Source organism: Notamacropus eugenii, chromosome 5, assembly GCF_028372415.1.
Source record: "Notamacropus eugenii isolate mMacEug1 chromosome 5, mMacEug1.pri_v2, whole genome shotgun sequence".
Taxonomy (NCBI): Eukaryota; Metazoa; Chordata; class Mammalia; order Diprotodontia; family Macropodidae; genus Notamacropus; species Notamacropus eugenii.
In genome coordinates, this window is record NC_092876.1 from 257,578,148 (window position 1) to 257,600,629 (window position 22,482).

General features: G+C 36.6%; 1 protein-coding gene across 9 annotated transcripts in view; it reads right to left on the reverse strand.

The window, feature by feature from the left end:
- HIBCH (3-hydroxyisobutyryl-CoA hydrolase) overlaps window positions 1-22,482 on the reverse strand; it is a 150,911-nt gene that overhangs the window by 47,139 nt on the left and 81,290 nt on the right. For all 9 annotated transcript variants that reach the window (XM_072612663.1, XM_072612667.1, XM_072612666.1 and 6 more), the window contains 2 exons: window positions 11,345-11,423; window positions 8,680-8,825 (listed from right to left, as the gene is read on the reverse strand). In XM_072612663.1, coding sequence (XP_072468764.1) covers window positions 8,680-8,825; window positions 11,345-11,423 — 225 coding nt within the window. The remainder of the gene's footprint in view (window positions 1-8,679; window positions 8,826-11,344; window positions 11,424-22,482) is intronic.

Here is a 22,482-nt window from a genome sequence, read left to right on the forward strand (position 1 = left end):
GGTTCAAAAGCTCACTGAAGAAAAAGTTCTTTCAAAATTAGAATGGAACAGATGGAGGCTAATGACTTTATGAAAAACCAAGAAATCACAAAACATAACCAAAAGAATGAAAAAATGGAAGATAATGTGAAATATCTCATTGGAAAAACAACTGACCTGGAAAAGAGATCCAGGAGAGACAATTTAAAAATTATGGGACTACCTGAAAGCCATGATCAAAAAAGGAGCCTAGACATCATCTTTCATGAAATTATCAAGGAAAACTGCCCTGATATTCTAGAACCAGAGGGCAAAATAAATATTGAAAGAATCCACCAATCACCTCCTGAAAAAGATCCAAAAAGAGAAACTCCTAGGAACATTGTGGCCAAATTCCAGAGTTCCCTGGTCAAGTAGAAAATACTGCAAGCAGCTAGAAAGAAACAATTCAAGTATTGTGGAAATACAATCAGGATAACAAAAGATCTAGCAGCTTCTACATTAAGGGATCAAAGGGTGTGGAATATGATATTTCAGAAGTCAAAGGAACTAGGACTAAAACCAAGAATCAGCTACCCAGCAAAACTGAGTATAATACTTCAGGGGGAAAAATGGTCTTTCAATGAAATAGAGGACTTTCAAGCATTCTTGATGGAAAGACCAGAGCTGAAAAGAAAATTTGACTTTCAAACACAAGAATGAAGCAAGCATGAAAAAGTAAACAGCAAAGAGAAGTCATAAGGGACTTACTAAAGTTGAACTGTTTACATTCCTACATGGAAAGACACTACTTGTAACTCTTGAAACTTTTCAGTATCTGGGTAGTGGGTGGGATTACACACACACACACACACACACACACACACACACACACACACACACACACAAAGAGACAGAGAGCACAGAGAATTGAATAAGATGGGATCATATCTTTAAAAAATGAAATTAAGTGGTGAGAGAGAAATATATTGGGAGGAGAAAGGGAGAAATGGAATGGGGTAAATTATGTCTCATAAAAGAGGCAAGCAAAAGACTTTTCAGTGGAGGGGAAAAGAGAGGAGGTGAGAGAAAAACATGAAGCTTACTCTCATCACATTCGACAAAAGGAAGGAATAAAATGCACACTCATTTTGGTATGAAAACCTATCTTACAATACAGGAAAGTGGGGGAGAAGGGAATAAGCAGGGTGGGGGGGATGATGGAAGGGAGGGCAATGGGAGGAGGGAGTAATTTGAAGTCAACACGCTTGGGAGGGACAGGATCAAAAGAGAGAATAGAAGCAATGGGGGGCAGGATAGGATGGAGGGAAATATAGTTAGTCTTACACAACACGACTATTATGGAAGTCATTTGCAAAACTACACAGATATGGCCTATATTGAATTGCTTGCCTTCCAAAAGGAATGGGTGAGGAGGGAGGGATGAAGAGAAGTTGGAACTCAAAGTTTTAGGAACGACTGTCAAGTACTGTTCTAGCTACTAGGAAATAAGAAATACAGGTAAAGGGGTATAGAAAGTTATCTGGCCCTACAGGACAAAAGAGAAGATGGGGACAAGGGAAGGGAGAGATGATAGAAGAGAGGGCAGACTGGTGACAGGGGCAATTAGAATGCTCAGTGTTTTGGGGTGGGGGGAGGGGACAAGTGGGGAGAAAATTTGGAACCCAAAATTTTGTGAAAATGGATGTTAAAAGTTAAATAAATAAATTGGAAAAAAAAAAAGGAATGATGAGCAGGTAGATTTCAGAAAAACTTGGAAAGACATGAACTGATGCAGAGTGAAGTGAGCAGAACCAGAACATTGCTCACAGTAACAGCAACATTGTACAATGACCAACTTGGATAGACAGCTTTCCCCAGCAATACAATGATCTGAGACAATTCCAAAAGACTTATGATAGAAAATGCTATCCACATCCAGAGAAAGAAGTATGGAGTGTGAATGCAGATCAAACACACTATTTTCTCTTTTTTTGTTGTTTTTTCTTTCTTGTGGTTTTCCCCTTTTGTTTGTTCTGATTCTTCTTTCACAATATGACTAATGTGGAAATGTATTTAATATGAGTGTACATGTATAGCCTATATCAGATTGTTTGAATCCTGGGGAGAGGGAGAAAAAAAATTTGGAACTCAAAATCTTATAAAAGTGAATGTTGAAAACTATCTTTACATGTAATTGGAATAAAATGAAATGCTATTAAGTGTGAAAAAAAAAAGAAGTAAAAAGATCCAGTAAGATCTGTGATGATGTCTTGATTTGGATTTGCTGTTGTCCAGACATCTCATGATTTGGATACTTCTCCAATATTCTTCATGGAGGCAACTGAAGCACCACTGAACAGAGAAGCCAGTAGTAATGACAGTAATAGCCATGAGGTGATAACTCTTGAAGGTTTGCTTTGTCGTTCAGTCATGTCTGATCCTTTGGGACCCCATCTGGAGTCTTCTTGGCATAGACGGCACTTGGTCAGCTCCTTCTCCAGATGAGAAAACTGGGACAATCAGGGTGAAGTGACTTGCCCAGGGTCAAACACACAGTAAGGGTCTGAGGCTGGATCTGAATTCAGGTCTTCCTGACTCTGTCTTCCAGGGCTCTATTCACAGCACCATCTAGCTTTCTGTTTTTAATCTAGCTTTCTATTTTACAAATACAAATTCATTTGATCCTCCCAACAACCCTAGGAGGTTATTATCATTATCCCCATTTGATGAGGACATTGAGCCTGAGAAAAGTTAAGTGAGTGGTCCAGGGTCACAGAGCTAACAAATTCCTGGGATCAAATTTGAGCTCAGGTCTGCCCAACTCAGACATCTACATTTTTGGTGTATCCTTAAATGACATTTTTAGAATTTTTTGTATAATCACATTTACAATAAAAATTCTAAATAAAAATAGCTGAAAACTTAAAAAAAAAAACTGACCTGGAAAAGAGATTGAGGAGAGATAATTTAAGATCTGATGAAGTACCTGGAAGCCACAATCAAAAAAAGTCTGGACATCATATTTCAAGAACGTTATCAAGAAAAACTGCCCCAGTATCTGGAATCTGGAGGGCAAAATAGAAACTGAAAGAATTCACCAATCACCTCCTTACTCCCAGGGATATTGTAGTCAAATTCCAGAGTTCCCAGTTTAGGAGAAAATATTGCAAACAGCCAGAAAAAAGGTGATTCAAATATTGTGGAATCAGAAGTATACAAGATTCAGCAGCTCAAAATAAGTGGAGGATATTCCAGGAGGCAAAGAGCTAGGATTACAACCAAGAATAACCTACCAGCAAAACTGAGGACGATCCTTTGGGAAAAAATTGACATTTAATAAAATAAAAGACTTTCAAGCATCGATGATGAAAAGACTAGAACTGAGTAGAAAATCTGACATTCAAACACAAGACTCAAGAGAAGCATAAAAAGGTAAACATGAAAGAGAAATCATATGAGACTCAATAAAGTTAAACTGTTTGCATTCCTATATCAGAATATTATACATGTCACTCCTAAGAACTTTAATGTCATTAGGGCAGTTAGAGTACACAGAGAGCATGAGTATAAGATGATTATGTTGGCACAATCTCAAAAAAAAATTAGAGGGATGCACTGAGAGAAGTATAGAGGAGAGGTAGAATGGGGAAATATTTTCACATAAAGAGGCTTGCAAAGAAGTGCTTTTATCATGGAAAGGGTGGTAGCCAATGACTGAACCTCACTCTCATTAGAATTGGTTCAAAGAGGGAAGATTACCCAAAAGGGATACAAATGGAGATGGGGATAAAAGATATAGTGAAGGGGATGATAAAAAGGAGGGCAGAGTAAGAGATGCAGTCTGAGGAGGGACAGAATAACAAAAGAGAGCAGGATAAATAGGAGAAAATAGAATGGAGGGAAATGCACAGTTAGTAACAATAACTGTGGATGTAAATGGGATGAGCTTACCCATAAAACAGAAGGAGATAGCAGGATGGATTAGAAACCAGAATCCAACAATATGTTGTTTACAAGAGACACACTTGAAACAGAAAAACACACAGAGAGCTAAAATAAAAGACTGGATTAAAATCTATTATGCTTCAGCTGAAATAAAAAAAGGCTGGGGGAGCAATCATTACCTCAGACAAAGCAAAAGCGAAAATAGACCTAACTAAAAGAGATAATCAGGGAAACTACATTTTGCTAAAAGGTAAAGATAAAGAAATAATATCAAAAAATTTTACAGTTCTCTATAAATAAAATTAAGTCAAATTTATAAAACATAAGACCCACTCCACAAATGATAAATGGTCATAGGACATGAAGAGAGAGTTTTCAAAAGGAGAAATCAAAGACATCCATTGTCATTGTTCAGTCCTTTTGGTCAAGTCCAACACTTCATGATCCCTGAGGCCAGGTTTGAACTCAAGAAGATGAATCTTCCTGAATTCAGGCCTGGTACTCTGTCTAATGCACCTCTTAGCTGCTCTACAAGCTATCTACAGTCATATGAAAAAAATGCTCTAAATCACTATTGATTACAGAAATGCAAATTAAAACCAATCTGAGGTGCCACCTCATAACAATCATAAATGACATGCTGGAGGGGATGAGGAAAAATGGGTACACTAATAAATGTTGGTGGGGTTGTGAACTGATCTAACCATTCTGGAGAACAATTTGGAACTACGGCTAAAGGGCTAAAAAACTCTACAAACCCTTTCATGCAACAATACCACTACTAGGTCTGTACCCCAAAAAAAAACAAAGGAAAAGGAAAAGGACCTACATGTACAAAAATATTTATAGTAGCTCTTCTGTGGTGGTAAAGAATAGGAGATTGAGGGGATGCTCATAAATTGGGTAATGACAGAATAAGTAATGGCATATAATTGTCATGATGTACTATTGTACTATAAGAAATGACAGAGAGGGTAGTTTCAGAAAAAACAACAAGGCAAAACCTATATGAACTGATGTAAAGTGAAGTGAGAAGAACCATGAAACCATTATGCATAGTAACAGCAACATTGTAATGTGATCAATTGTGAAAAACTTAGCTACTCTGCTTAATATAATGATCCAAGACAATTTCAAATGACTCATGATGAAAAAATGTAATTTACCTCCAAAGAAAGAACTGATGAACTCTGAGTGCAAACTGAAGTATAATTTTCTCACTTCATTTTTTTTGCTTTTTTGTGATTATGGATAATATAGAAATATGTTTTGCATGATTTTACATGTATAATTAATTACTACTATTTTGGTTGCCTTCTCAATGGGTGGGGGAGGAGTGGGAGAGAATTTGAAATTCAAAATTTAAAAAGAAAAGAATGTGAAAAATAGCATTTTTTAAAAACAGAAATAAAGATGATCCAATATATAAGCCTTAACTTATAAAAACTGTCAGTGATTATTCAATTTACAAAAGGCTTTGATTCAGGTTCCTTTAAATATGAGCCCCTGAAAAGTTAATTGTATAATTCATTTTTATAAAATAAATTTTATTTCCAAACTGACATTTATCATCATTTTGAAGAAATATTTATATGCAGAGTGCAACAGACAACACAAATAAAAATTCATTCTTCCTGGAATGGTACATAGGTAAGAAGTGGGCATTTCAAGTTCAATCCTCTCCCTTAAACGCTTTTAGGAAAGGGTGGTAACTTCACTTCCAAATATAAGGATCACTCACATTACTAGTATCAAAATTTACTGACATCTCCGAGCACTTGCTTGACATATCTCTGGTTGGACACCTGAGGCTACAAGGGGCATTTGTAAACTTCAGTCACTGCTTACAGTGTTCATGGGGAAGCAGGAAGACTTGCTACCCATCAAAGCAAATGGGGAAAGTCTGATGATACACTAGGAATTAATCCTGTCCCATAACCACCTTCCAGTTATTCTAAACATTTATAAATCAATATATCCCAGCACAGAAAATTCGTTACAAAGCTAGACTGTCCTATCTGTAGGCTTAAATCTCCACACAGCACGTCTTCATAAGGAAGGGCTCAACTGCACTTTACAATGTGATAAGGATGGAAAGGATGCATAAAAACATGATTTAAAGTATTAGGAATAATAGGTGAACAATAGTAAATAGGAAATTAGGATTAACTATCTCTGAAATATTAATGTCATTGAAAATCAAGAATGAAATGTAATTCGCAAAAATATGTAGTCTTATGTAATTTTACATACATATCTGTTATATAAAATGAGATATATTGTATATACCATAAATATATGCATAAACATGTGTATGTAGCAAAGGTACACACGACATTTTGAAAAATCATTTAAAATGTCTCTTTATAGCTTTATATCTGAAATAGGCTCTTTATAATAAACCTTGGTTGACTTTTGAGAATTCTTTTAATTGGCTATCAAAACTTATAATAAAGTAAAAAGAAAGCTCAGAGCCTTTAGAGAATATATCAGAATTACTCTCAACTTTCTCTTTTCCTCAGCAGAACTTTTAAATATCAGCTGGGATATTCCATGACCTTGAATAAATTACTTGACCGCCACAGGCCTCAATCTACAGAAGTATAGGAGAGGACTGCCCTGGGTGACCAGTAAGATGTCTTCTACCCCAACACTTCATGATTCTGTAGGTATGGCTTTATAAACCTGACACATCAGACTCAGGAATCTTAAACAGGTTACCTTTCACAGTCAATGACTATAACATAGCTGCCAACTGATTTAAACTAAACCAGTTATCAACTGTGAGGAAACAATTCGATACCTATAATTATCTGAAAGAAATTTTCTTGAAAAGCAATATCTGTAGACATTCCAAACTATTCTATCCCAAAAAAAATTGTCTCTACAGGTCAGGCATTCTATAAGCTTCAATAAGTGGTCTTTAAATATATATATTCAATTCAACAAACATGATTTTTTTTTAAAATAAGAGAACAAAATATACCTCACTAGAGAAATCTAAACAGTTTTAAAATGGAATACGAATCCACTTAATACTAACCTAAAGAACCTTACCGATTACTGGGAGGAAAACTGAAAATTCTTAAATTCTTGAAAAGCATTAAAAACTACAGATAAAAACTCACAAAAACAAAACCTATTCTACAGAGATGTGATAGGCAACAAAAATAGCTCTGAATGGTAAGTAACTTGTTTAAAAAGGCATAACCCTAGGAGGACAAATTTTTTTTGAAATTCTTGATCCAGTAGTGGAATTGTACCATGTACGCATAATGGCCATTGGGATAGCTGAGAGTTCTGTCAAGGGAAAAACTCTTCATACTTCTTTTATTTGGAAAAAAAAAAATCCAATTACCCTTCTCTTTCTTCATTCTTCCTTATCTTATACACCTCAATCAAGCCACCAAGAAAATATAGCCAAAAATCTCAGCACAAAACACGAAACAATTCAGAAACCTGACAAGAAAAACATTTCCCTCTTTCTTCCTACTCTGACAACTTTCTCCCAATTTGCTACAGAAAGACTGGCTACCAGTTCTGTTTTACTTGTAAATTCTTTAAAGTGAGAATGGTATTTCTGGTCACGTATGCATCATCACACAGTTACCTCTAAACAATGCTATTTGAAGGTCCTGCATATCCCATTATAATGGGACTTAACCTGTAAATTGCATCTGTATGAAATGAGGAATCAATCTCATTTTTTTCCAGGACTCTTCAAAGGACTAACATTTGTATTCCTGTAGAAGGTATACAGAGAAAGTTCCATCAGTAATCATACATTGGTATCCTCTCCTACTTAGCAACAAGTACAGTGTACTGGCAACATGGGGAGAGCATGGGGATGAATCACTGAATGTCCTTTGTTGTAATTAACTGTTCTGTAAGTACTATAACATCTGGCTCCAACATTAAAAGCACAAACCATATTAGCTCTGGCAGGAGGACATGTGGTAAATGACTGTCCTATCTTGCCTATGTGAGGGTAGTTTAAAAGGGCAAAAGTAGTAAATATAATCTACTATGTTAGAAGAGCAAGGATCACAAGAAAATGTCTTCTGTCTGAGGAAAATAGCCGAATTACTTAAATAAAAGTGAGAGCATTATATGCGGGCCAGGCTTTATGCAAAAGATACATTCCAAATAAATCATGCAGGGGTCACATTTTTTCAAAACAATTATTTCCCCCCTGACTAGCTGTACTCCTTGAACTGGAACCTGTCATGGTCACGCCCCTAGAAACCTCACCACCAGGAAACTCATCATCCTGTGAAACTACAGCAGTTTGGTGCTCATACCTGGTTAGTCCTCAGGGCCTCTGCCCTCTGATTCCAGGGCTGGAGGGCAGCACAAAGAACTCCTCCTAAAGCGGGTGCCCAGACCAGCCATCTTTTTATTTCCCACCAGCTGCGCTCCTTGGACTGGACTCTACCACACGTCCTTGCTGGGCACCTTCTCCCTCTCCCCTTTTATCCTCCTGTTAGATTTTAACCTCCTTGAAGGAGAGGTCATAGTGTGCTGGGGACACAGTAGACACTTAATAAATGTCTGTTTATTGACTGGTTTTCAAAGCACTGAGGGGACTCGCCACTTAATACCATTCTCACTTAGAGAACCCTGTGGAATTTTTCCATAGAGCAAAATAATTTAGCTTTTGTTTTATTTAGTTCCTATGACTGGAGTTTTACAAACTCAACTTTTTAAAGTAAACCATACCTCTAATTTCAAATTATCTCATAATGAAAAATGGAATTATACAAAATTTCTAACCTTGTCAGAGTCTACAAAGTGTGTAGCAATTCCTCCTTTCTGTACATCTCTACCTTTCAATCTGAATCCCGTGAGTGCAAGGAGGTATCCAACTTTTCCTGGAAGCCGTGGTAGAAAATAACCTCCACCTACATCAGGGAAAAATCCTGCAATTTAAGAAAATTTTTAAAAATGAAAAGCGGTAGGATTGGTTCCAATGAAACAGATGAGAGTACTCATCTACATGATTAAATATTATACTTTCATCAGTACTACAAGTAGAAATGATTAAAATATGTGTGATAGCTACAGAATTAAATCCAATTATATTAAACAAATGCAACATATGAAATTAAATTTAACTACCAATTCATGCATGAAAACACACACACACATATACAGGATTTTTTATGAGACAAATAAGAAGGCACACAAATTCCAAATTCTAAATTTGTTAGCTGTGGTCTATTCCCTAATCACAGATCTGCCTGACCATGTCCCTCTCCTGCTCAAGAAACTCCAGTGGCTCCCAAATGCCTCTAGAATAAGACCTCCAACTCCTCAGTTTAGAATTTAAAGTCCTCAATCTGGTTCCATCTAACCTTTCACATATAACCCAAGTAGCCCACTTGCTATCCCTTGGAAAGGACATTCAATTTCTTATCTCTGTGCCCTTGTACAAGATATCCTGCACCAAGCACTCCTTTCTCAATTCTACTTCTTAAGACTTTCCACTGAAACAACCTTGCATATATTGTATTTGTGTGTATTTTGTATTAACTTACTAATGTTCATGCTGTTTACTCCCAGTGGAATACAAATTATTTGAGGGCAGGGATTCACTTTTGTATTTGTATCTTAGCATCCACCATAATGCGTGGCACCCAATAGGTGCTTACTGAATACAAGCTCAATGAATGAATGAATAAGAAAATTCAAAAACTGAGTTTGTGTATCAACAGTGGATAGAGTACAAGAAGTAAGGAAGACCTGATTTCAAATCCAAGGTAAGTCATTTATTTAACCTCTGACTCAGTAAAATGGGCTATAATATATACTCCCCAGAGATGTGATAAGGATCAAATGAGATGATATATGTAAAATTCTTTTTAAACCTTAGAGTATTATATAAATGTTTTAAAAATTCTGAAATTCCATCATTAATTTTTACATATTATTTACATATCGGTGTTAAAATGTTTAATTGTAGCTTCCTTATTCACATTTAACCAAGTATTTATACTTCACATTTTCCATAACCCAATTACAATCTAAAAAAAAAATCTCCTGGCCATTGCCCAGCAATCAATGAAGATAGTTCACTTGCAAATTATGCTAGTGATCATTGTAAGCACTTGTTTTGTGGTGTGCTTAGTTATACACTGAATAAATCAGGGCTCATTAGCTTTATAGAAATATCATGTCCTCATTAAAGGGACTTATAATAAGCATGCTTGTAAGCATTCTAATGATTTTTGGCTACCTCTGGATGATAGTTTTAAATGTACATGAATAAATATGAACTGACTTAAAAATCTCCGAGTCTTTCAGGTTGGCAGATATTGATCGTTGCAAACAGTTACAAAATCTGATATTTACATTGATTGGTTTGTTTTTTTTTTAATACAGCAAACTAAGATAAAATAAGCTTTCTTATCTCATATCAAACAAAACTTATTCACAAATGAAATTATTACATTGGTTAGATAGTAGAGATCAAATATGAAAATCTCAAAAGGTAAAAAGAACTCATGAGAACACCTAGTCCAAAATGAATGAGCATTATGTGAACCAACAGCCATAAGTCTTCAGTCAAGTTTGATAATTAATTCTTATAACATACAGAATATCATACTTGAAGATATATCCAACTACAGTAAGTCTAGAATATGGACCATTTAAATAACCAGTTATTTAATTAGTTATTAATTAGTTCTTCCAGGTAGCTGCAACTGATTACACGTTCATAATAATGGTTCTCAGATATTGCAAAGCCCTAAAGTAACACTGACTCAAATTAACAAAGTCTTAATGTTTACAAGGTGATTTCCTCACAACAATACTGTGAGGTAGGTAGCACAAGTGTTAGTATCCCATTTTACAGATTTGGAAACTGAGGTTAGTAAGTATTGGTTGCAATTCAAACCTAAATCTCCTAACTTCAAGTCTAGTACCATTTTTACTAACCTATACAGAGTGGGTAGTAATTTGATCTATACAAAAATCAAATTAACTTCATTATAACTTTATGTTTATTGTACTGTTTTCTAAATCTTTGAATACTGACAACTTATGTCACTTTACGTGGCAGCACTTTACTACCCAGCACATTTGAACAACCAGAAACAACTACTTGTTTCTGACTTCTGTGCCTGACAAAGAAAAGATGTCCTCCTCTTAATTTATAACAATGTTTACTACTAATAATATTTTGTCTTAGATCTTTAGCAGTATATTTTTGCCTGAATACCATTAAAATCTACTTTACTGTCTGCACAAATTATGTATTTTATAGGAAATCATTTAAATATTTTCAATTTGGTTTTATCTTCACTCATTTTCAACTCTTCTTTCATTTCTGCTATCTCACATAAAATTCCTGCCAATTATTTCAACAATTTTCATGTAATCTGAAACACATTAAGAGAAGACAATACCAGAAGTCAAAACTGAGAATAATTCTTACCTATTGCTGTTTCTGGCATAGCAAAAAGCGTTTTCTCCGTGGCTACTCGGAACTGCCCGTGAACTGACAGACCAACACCCTGAAAAAAAGAACAAAATATTATTATGCTTTAAAATGAATCATGTTTAAAACAAAAACAACTAAGAGCACATGATTATATTAATTAGTTCAGATAAATCATGGGAAAATATAATATTCACTTATGCTAAACTATTATCAAAGCTACTCTCTTACGATAAAACCTCCCAAAAAAGCATAGCATAGAAAAGCTTTACAATCTAAAAATATTTATCTAAACATTCAGGCTAGCATTATTTGGCAATGGAAAAACAGTGGAAACTTTTCTCATTAATATAGGAATAGACAACAATGCCTTTGCTTTGCTATTTATAAAATAAAATATTATTTGATTTATTCCTAGAAATATTAGTTATAGTAACAGGCCAAGGAAAAGAAATTAAAGACATAAGCATTGGCAAAATGAAACAAAACCATAGGTATTTGCAGAAAAGATGGCTTAATTATAAAGTCTTAGAGAATCAGCAAAGAAACTGAGACAACAACTTTGGTAAAATAGCAAGATATGAACTATATCCATAAAAATCATCAAGATTTCCAGAAAGCAATAATAAAAGCCAGGAGGGAATTATACTAAAGGAATCCAATTCAAAACAGGCACAATTATATAAAACATCTGGAAATCAACCTACTAAGACACTCAAAAACTATAAAAACATTCTTTGCAGAACCAAAGGAAGTTGTACAATTTTAGGGATATTCATTGTTGATGGTCAAGCTACTCCAATATAATAAAAATGACATTACCTAAATTAACTTACAGATTTAGTGTTATGCCAATCAAAACTACAAAAGGGTCTTTATAGAATTAGAAAAAATAGTAATGAAATTCATATGGAGGAGGGAAAGGTTTAGATTCTCAAGGGAAATAATTTTTTAAAATAGGAATTAAGTGGGAATAGAACTTCTAGCCCTCATCCTATACTATAAAGCAGGAATTATCAAATCTATTTGGTATACATTAAATGGCATTAAAGTAAATATGCAAAACTAGATAAATTATCATAAATAAGTGAACTTAATAGTTCAGTAGTCAATAAAGCCAAGAACAAAATACTCAGAAACGAACTCTGAAAAGAACTAATGGAAAAACTGCAAAGCAGTTTACCAAGAAATAGGTTGAGACAAGCATCTTATATGATACACAACACTGTTTCAAATATGCTCTCACAATAAAAATAAAAAGTATACAGGAGGAAATGGAAAAAGGTACTTTTATAACTCTAGCCAGGAAGAGAATTCTTAATCCAACAACGGACAGAGGAGTTCATAAAGATAAATAATTTTGATGTCATGAACCTGAACAGCTTTCGCATGAACAAAATCACTGTAGCAAGTAAAGAATGAAAAAGGAAAAGATTTAGGATAAAGAGAAGTTTGTTGTTTATGGAAAAGACATTCCAAGGGCGTAGTGGAAGGGATGGGTACCATTTGGTTTGGGGTAGAAGGGTAGAAGGATGGAAAGGAATTGAGTAGTGGAGGAAAGGGAATGGAGTTTGGATAATGACCTACAATGTTTCAGAATCACTGGAATGTATAGGAGATGCTCAGTCCTATACAACAATCACCCCATTAAGTACAAATTTGGCATTTTTGCTACATGAGTCCTCCTCTAATCAATCCTTGGGCTAGATCTCAAAAATCTCTTCTGAAGGTCATTTTGCTCTTCTGGGCATTGATGCTGAACTGGCTTTAAGGCCAGGATGCTGGGAGGCCAGGAAGTCTGAAAGCTTGTTCTCCTGACTGAAACTCACAAGGTTAGAGTCTACAAACCCCTTCCCAAAAACAGAAAATAACAAAAGGTAAGGCACCAGGACCAAGGCCCATTTTCACAGAGGTACATGTAGACTTATCTTGGGGAAGGCCAAAGATTTCTCCCATTATCATACTGTCTCTCAGATGCTCATCAACAAAGAAATCAAATCAAGAATGTGCAGCCAAAGAAAATGAGGAGAACAGATCTGGTTACTAATTCTTTTTTTAATACCTCTGCAACCAATTGAAGAATAATGTTTTTAAATCCACAAGATAAAATATATGGGAAAGGAATATATCCAAATATATATTAAATGTGGTGAAATAGTTATAAAAATATCTTTTTAAAAGTTCACAAACCCCAATAACCCCTGACTTAAGACATTTTCAGTCAAATATGCCAAGAAGCATATGATTCAATCAAGCAAGTATTTACTAAGTACCTTCTACATGCCAGGCACTACACCAAGCATTTAGAGATGTAAAAACAAAGGAGAAACAATCCTTTCTTTCAAGGAGCTTATATCCTAATGGAGAAGGCAGCATGGACATATAGAAATACATGCAGAACATATACATATATACATACACACACACACACACACACAAAATAAATACAAGGCATTTTGAAAAAGGAGGACACTAGCAGCTGATGGGATCAGGAAAGGCTTCCTGTAGAAGGTGAGCTGAGCTCTGAATGAATCTAAGAATTCTAAAAGGTAAAAGTGAGAAGGGAGAACAATCCAGACTCAGGGAAAGATGGAAATAGAATAATAAGTGTTTGTGGAAGGAACAGCAAGAAGGGCAATATGGCTGGAATTTGGGTGCATAGAGGAGAATGATGAGTAAGAAGACTAGATCACTAGGAAGGGGCAGGTTGTGAAGAGCTTGAAATGCCAAATGGAGAATAACTTATCATAATACATGAGTAATCTACTCAGCAGTTGGATGGGAGGGGTCACAGACATCAGGGCTATAGCCTCAATCTAGCTAGGATGGAGCGAGGACCTTTATTCTACAGAATGCTCTGTTCTACATTTTATTTGCTAAGTGAAACTCAGACCTATTATCTCTGTAGCGTGATTGGGATGGGTACCAATGTAAGAGAAGCTCTTGCAACAGGGTTTCCAGGCATATAATTACCAAACTATTACCTTCTATACCATTACTAAGCTCAGAAACTGATATGTGACACACATACACACACACACACACACACAAACACCCCCCTCCCCCCACATCATAGTGCTACTTCACTCTTGACTTGGTCATAGAAAAAAAGGCATTATTAATTGCTTTTTTTTAAAGTGAAAAGACAATAGCCACTAAAACTACCAGCGTGTCAACTGTACAAAATCAGTATTTGCTTCCCAAAAGGTCAAATGCCTAAATATAAGCACTGAAAGCAAGATAACATGCAATGGCTGAAGTAGCAGCTCTATTATGGTACCAGAAAGCACTCAACAGTAGGCACTCTGTGTCAATTAGGAGTACAAAGAGCACCTAGAAATTAAGCTTCTGTGTTCAATCAAAAATGCAAATATTCATTATTTCATGTTAATAAAAGTACCAATATCAATGCTTAGGTTTTGATGCTTAAGGTTAACTAAAAAATAAGCCCAACTTTGGGATTGCTGTCAGTCCCAGATCCCACATTGTGGGCCTTCATGCCTATACATGTGTTGAGGAACAAAGCATCTCTCCTCCAACATTGTCAGCACTCTTACTAGCCCTTATCACTTCATATCAGGACTACTCAAGTAGCCTGCTCATTGATCTCCCTGCCAGATGGGGAATTCAGTGGACAGAGGACCAGGTCAGTTCAAATTTGGCCTCAGACACCTACTGACTATGTGATCTTGAACAAGTCACTTAACCTCTGCCTACCTCAGTTTCTTCAACTGTAAAATGGGGATAATAATAACACCTACCTCCTGAGATTGTTATGAGAATCATACGAGATACTGGTTAAATACTTAGCAAGGATCCGGTACATAGTAAGAATTTAATAAATGCTTGTTTTCTTCCTTCATACTCTTCTGCTCGGAATCCCTCTTCATCTGTTCCCTCCTCAGCTGTCCAAGTGATTTTCATAAAGCAGAGGTGTGACCATATCACTCTCTCTACTCCATAAACTGTACTGGGTCCCTATCACCTCCAGTCATCTTCTCCTTTCAAATCCAGCTAAAACTCCACATTCTACAGAATTCCCCCTTAATTCTAGCGTCTTCCTTCTTTTGATTTGTCTAGTTCCCCCTTTATATAGCTTGACTGCACATGGCTGTTTGTGTGCTATCCTCATTTGACCGTGAGCTCTCTTTGAGAGCAGAGATGCTCTTTGTATCTGATCTAACTATCTGAAAGCTCTCACCGTCCACAGGAACTTGCTCTTCCACTTAACCTTTGTGCCAGATCTTTCCCATCACAATGATGACACTCCAGTTGCACACACTTTGTTATAAGGCTCACCTGATATTTGTGCGTAGAGGGTCAATGAACAAGTTTCTCTGTGTTGTTATATCTTTCAATGAATCTTCGGTGATTTTTATGGATGGATGGGAGAAATCTTTATAGGAACAAGTCTTCAAAGGCAGAGTTTTATTCTACTGAATGTTTGTTTTGGTTTTTAAATAAGAAACAATCCTCAGCTCTCTACATCTTTAAGTCAGTTGGCTGATAGTAAAGATATGCTTAATGGTGTTATACCATCTCTAAAAGCTTGTCTGCTCCCCACTAATATACTCATGGAAGATATGCTTTTTTTGAGGTGGGGGAAGGCAATCAGGGTTGGGTGACTTGTCCAGGGTCACACAGATAGGAAGAGTCAAATGCCTGAGGCAGAATTTGAACTTAGTTCCTCCTGACTCAAGGGCCGACGCTCTATCAGCTGCACCACTGAGCTGCACCCTGACCTTTTTTGGGGGAAGACAGCCTTAATGTATATGGAGATGATTCTCAGAAAAAAAAATTTATGGAGATGGAGAAGCAAGCCTTTAAGTCAGTAGTTGTAGATGTTCTTTGAGGGATCTTTTTTTTTAAAGTATGAGATTTTTTTAAGGTATGAGATTTTTTTCCATCCATTCAGTACAATGCTCCTTCACATATATTGTGAATTGATCCCTCAACACACTCACCACTGTGACCTTCTAGCACAAGACATTTGGTCTAATCTGGCTGCTTTTCCCATCTTTGCTCTCTTTATTACCATTGCTACCTCCTCTACAACAGAACTCCTGTGTGATAGTCTAAATGTGGCAGCTCTACCTTCCTTGACGGTGAAAACAGCTCATTATTTAAAACAAACCAAACTTTGTGGCTCTTTTCCATTCTTCTTTTGTTTGTTGTCCCATTTTTATCTTTAAATAACCTCAGGCTGGCTTTGCTTTATTTGGTTTCTTGCCAAGTTTTCTTTGAATTGGTTTTAACCTCCATTGCTTCTCTGTTTTAAAAGGCAATGGTACTTATAATCCACAAAGATGAAATTACAGATATCTTCGATATTGAAGTATTTCAATCATCTCACCTTGCTGCCCACCCCAAAGACCATGTTCTGAAGACGTAGGTTCTTGTGCTTCTGGCTGGTAACTGCCTCTCTTGCAACACTACCTTCAGGGAAGTCCACAGTCATACATCATTTCCCTCCCCTCATCAAACCACATCCTCCACCACCTCCACAACAACCACCTCCCTAACCATCTCCCTTCCCTGCCCCCACTCTCCAGTCCTTAGAACCATGAACTATGAGCAAATCAACTATGGATAACACCTATCAATCTACTCCCTTCTGACACCACTCACAAGCCCTGGGATTTTTCAGGCCAAACTGCTCCTTGTTTGTCATCAATCATCTGTGTATTGTTTCCCCCATTAGATTATAAACTCCTCAGCAGCAGGGACTATCTTTTGCCTCTTTTGGTATCCCCAGCATTTGGCATAATGCCTGGCACATGGTAGGCACTTTAGTAAATGTTCATTGCATTACTGATTTGATCTTTTCTTCCTTTCCATTTCTGATCTAAGAAGTGATCAAGGAAGAGGAAGAGAAAGTAGAAGCACTGAGTCCTGGTCTAGTGTGATCCATTATCATCTAATTAATCTTTGAGATCCTTGTGTTCATTAATTAAGAACAGGAATTGATTGTGTTAACCAGAAATCTGTGACAAAGTTAACTGAAACAGAGATCTAAAATTGCTCAATTTCTAAATTCCCTAGACTTCACCTTCCAATGGCATAACCTAGTAGATCTTTTAACAAAGATAAAACCACATGATGGCACTACTTGCCATTTCAAAGCAGAAAAAAAAATGGGAAGGTGGAAAAACACTGAGGTTAAAAAAACTGCTTTTCTCAATTTTTATCATAATGTGTCAATGTTCAATACTCATGGGGAATGAGAACATCAGATGTGAATTTATTTGAATTTAAGAAATGTAAAAATATTGCCCTCAAGATAGATGTTGAAGAGAAGTAAATATTTTCTATTATAGACTTCAAATAGGTGAAATGATTACCTACTACAATGACATTTCATTGATCTTTGAAAAAAGTGGATGAAATATTAAAATTAAAATAAAAAATTTTTAAAAATTAAAATTGATCTTTCTTTTCCCTTCTACTGCTGTTCTCTTACATTGAGAAAAAGCCTAGGGAAAAAACTGATCATAGATTACATGAGACTATGCATTCCCAATATATGCTGGGTGCTACAACAAATCAGTGATCCATACATTATGGCCCTCACTTTTCCCACCCCAATATCACCTCATAGGAAAAGCAGGGGAGAATCTCTAAGGCCCTACAAACCCTGGCTTTAGAGACCAGGAACTTTATTTTTTTCACCTACCACCTTATATACTCCCTATATTACAATACGAAGATGAAAAAAAATCAAATCTAGCACTCACAGCATTCACAGGAGTTATTTTGATACTACAATTATTCTTCAGAGGCATGACGCCTCTGAAAAATCCAAATAAGTGCTTCCAGTAGCATGGTTGAAATAAAAGATAGCAAAGGTACAATATATTTTCATCATTTATAAGATTTATCTGTCATTTCATTTACAGGATCACGAGTCAAATGCGCAATAATGTTCTTCCATAGTTATGGATGTAAAAGACACCAAAATGTTATAGGTTTGTACTTATTCTAAAAACAAGAGTTTTGTTTTGTTTTCATTATGGGATTCAAGGCATCCATTGCTGCTAGAGGTTAATCACATTAGCTAAAAAATGTTGTGTTTTTTAAAAATAAAAAATCTTGGAAAATCAAATATGGAGTTGGAAAGGCCCTCAAAGACCATCTAATTCTATTTGCTCATTTCATAGAGAAAAATAATAAAAAGTGTCAGCATTTATGTAGCACTTTAAGATTTGCAAAGCCTTTTTAATGGAAAGAAGAAAATTGAGGCCTATGGGAGTGACTTATCTGAGTTCACACATCTACTTAGTGGTAGACTAGAACTCTGGTCTTCACCGGTTCTTCTCTCAAATTCCTATAAAGTCATAATTCATTTTCCTGGATTTGCTAAAAAGGTCATATCTCCCTAGTGTGTTAGAATGAGCTATTCAAATGACTAAATAAAATAAGTTAAGTTTCTCTATTAAAGCAGGAGTAGGAAACTTCTCCCCCACAAACCAGATCCAATATTTAGCTTAATTTCATATACTTTCTGCCAAGTCTTATAAAATGAAGTACCTATTGGTTGTCCCTGTAGCCTGTAGTTAAGAGCAACAGAGTTATACAAATATTGTAAAGATTCCATTTGCACAATTTATTCTCAGCTGGCAATCTGAGACAGAGAAGGTAACAAGCAGTTGTGTCAGACAGGCTGAGGCTTCTAGGAGTTGATACAGGTGATCGGCTAAAGGCATTAGAAGTATAGCTCCTGAACCGAGGATCTAGGCTAATAAAGGGGAAGGTTTTAACCAGTATAGATGCTAGAAAACTGGTTAGAGGTTAGAGACAGAAGCTTTTACATTAGTCTAAAAGTCATCAATAATGCATTTCTACATCACAAGGTTTAGAGAAAAAAATTCTATAAATCTGAAATCACTATACAGTTACTATACACGATATAGTTATATATACTATATATATATATACACATACTATACACTATATAGTTACTATTACTGTTACACTACTCAATAGCTATATATGTAGGATATATCCAAGTACCTCAGCTTATACCTCAAAGCCGAAGAAAGCTTGCAAATTTCCAGTGGAAAGAATGACTATAAAGGAAGATAAGAAAGACAGCACGGCATAGTTGAAGGCCTACCTTGGAATCAAGTGCACTTTAGTTCAAATCCTGCCTCTGATTCATATTAGCTCTATGACGTCACCTAAGGCCTCTAGTGGTCATCAGGCAATTATCCAGATAGATAAAGCACTCATTACGTGTTTACTAGAGCTAGGCAGGCAATGGAGTGGGCCTACAATAAGATATAAGCAAAAAAGACAGTCCCTACCTTCAGGGAGCTTACATTTTAATGGAGAAAAAAAAAATACATGGGGTAGGAAAGGAGGGAGAGTGGTAGTGAGAAAGCTGCTGACATCAAAGTGGAAAAGCCCAGAGAGTCAAGAGTGGATCTGGGAGAGACTAAAGGTTATGAAGGAGTTATAAGTTATGAAGGCGTGGCCAGTTTGCATGACAGGAGGGAAAGTTTACATCAAGACTTTCCCATACCAATGAAATCAAAGCAGACAGAGACAGAAATTAAGAAAGACAGACATGGAGTAACATTTAAAGTGGAGGGGAGGGGGTGAACAAACTAACTTCTGCCATTGTTCCCAGAGATAATCATTTATTTGACTGAAAATTAAAGGAAAAAACCAAGAGGTGAACTGAACTGGCAGCAAGGTGGCGTAATGGATAGAACCTAGGCTAGACTCAAGAAGACTTGAATCCAAAATCTGAGACAGGCTAGCCAAGTCACGTAACCTCTAACTGCCTCCATTTCCTCAACTACAAAATCACAGAAACAGAAGTAGTCACAGAGTGCCCCATCCCCTCGTTCTGATCTCGTGTAGCCTTGAGAAGTGATCTTAAAGTGCTTTCTACGCTTATGAAGACTGTTCAAGATACTAATGAGATGAAAGAGTTCCTAAATTACGTTAAAGCAGTGGGCAAAACAGCAAGCTGTTTCACAAGATAATTACTATCTTTTCTTTGAGAAACCTTTTTTTTTTTTTTTTTTACAACATAGTTGTCTAACGTATCCTTTCAATGCTTTTAGTGTTAAATGAATAGATGGCATATTAAGAATTCTTTTTCTTCTAAAATAAAGTACTGGTTTGTTCTTTAATTGCCTCAGGTGATAATGAAACTTGACAACTATGAAAAAGAAAGAAGCAATTCTATAAATCAAAACTAAGTTTTAGAGGACCTTTAAAATTCAGTCAAGATATTGCCATAGTGGGGCATAGCCAAGATGGCAGACTAGAAAGACACACTTACGCAGGGTCCTCCCCACAGCCCATAAAATAGAGAGGGACTCTCAACAAATTTTGGAACAGCACAAGTGGAGAACAGAGTGGAGGAGATTTCCAGCCCACAGTGACCTGAAAGGCCTACGGAAACGTCAGTTGCACCGGATGCGGAGCCCAGCCCAGCCTTGGTCTGGCAGCGCGGCGCAACGAGACTCTGGGAGAACACCTCACGGGCAGAATCTCCAGTCACAGTAGCGGGTCCTCAGATCCCTCCGCCCACAGGCACCAAAGGTCAGTGACAGGGTTTTATCAGCAAGCCAGGAAGGGAGAAGACCTTCCCTTAGCTCTGGCAGCAGGCAGTAGCCACAGAGCCTGCACCACAGCCCATATGGAAGCTACATTGTTGGAGCGTAAAAACCCCTGGGGGCACTGAAGAGCTAAGTCTTGCCTCTGCCCTGTGTGGAGGCCCTGGGGGAGTTGGTCTTTGTCACACACTGAATGGTGGCCCTGCCCATCCAGCTTAATCTGGAAATCAGCCCCCAGTGCTTAAGGCCAGGTGGCTGTGGAGAGGTAACTGCTAAAATTCTGGGCATAAAAATCCCTTTCTGCGTCCACATGCTTGATTGTGCCACCTTGGAGGAACTGAGATCTCAAAGATTCCCAGAGTATACCCTACTCTTGACAAAGGACCTAAAAGTCAAGTAATTGGTTGGGAAAAATGCCCAAAAAAGGGGAAAAAATAAGACTATAGAAGGTTGGTTTCTTGGTGAACAGATACCTTCTCCCATCCTTTCAGATGAGGAAGAACAATGCTTACCATCTGGGAAAGACATAAAAGTCAAGGCTTCTGTATCCCAAACATCCAAAATAAATATTCAATGGGCTCAGGCCATGGAAGAGCTCAAAAAGGATTTTGAAAACCAAGTTAGAGAGATGGAGGAAAAACTGGGAAGAGAAATAAGAGAGATGCAAGAAAAGCATGAAAAGCAGGTCAACATATTGCTAAAGGAGACCCAAAAAAACACTGAAGAAAATAACACCTTGAAAAATAGGTTAACTCAATTGGCAAAAGAGGTTCAAAATGCCAATGAGGAGAAGAATGCTTTCAAAAGCAGAATTAGCCAAATGGAAAAGGAGGTTCAAAAGCTCACTGAAGAAAATAGTTCTTTCAAAATTAGAATGGAACAGATGGAGGTTAATGACTTTATGAAAAACCAAGAAATCACAAAACATAACCAAAAGAATGAAAAAATGGAAGATAATGTGAAATATCTCATTGGAAAAACAACTGACCTGGAAAAGAGATCCAGGAGAGACAATTTAAAAATTATGGGACTACCTGAAAGCCATGATCAAAAAAGGAGCCTAGACATCATCTTTCATGAAATTATCAAGGAAAACTGCCCTGATATTCTAGAACCAGAGGGCAAAATAAATATTGAAAGAATCCACCAATCACCTCCTGAAAAAGATCCAAAAAGAAAAACTCCTAGGAATATTGTGGCCAAATTCCAGAGTTCCCTGGTCAAGGAGAAAATACTGCAAGCAGCTAGAAAGAAACAATTCAAGTACTGTGGAAATACAATCAGGATAACACAAGATCTAGCAGCTTCTACATTAAGGGATCAAAGGGTGTGGAATATGATATTCCAGAAGTCAAAGGAATTAGGACTAAAACCAAGAATCACCTACCCAGCAAAACTGAGTATAAAACTTCAGGGGAAAAAATGGTCTTTCAATGAAATAGAGGACTTTCAAGCATTCTTGATGGAAAGACCAGAGCTGAAAAGAAAATCTGACCTTCAAACACAAGAATGAAGAGAAGCATGAAAAGGTAAACAGCAAAGAGAAGTCATAAGGGACTTACTAAA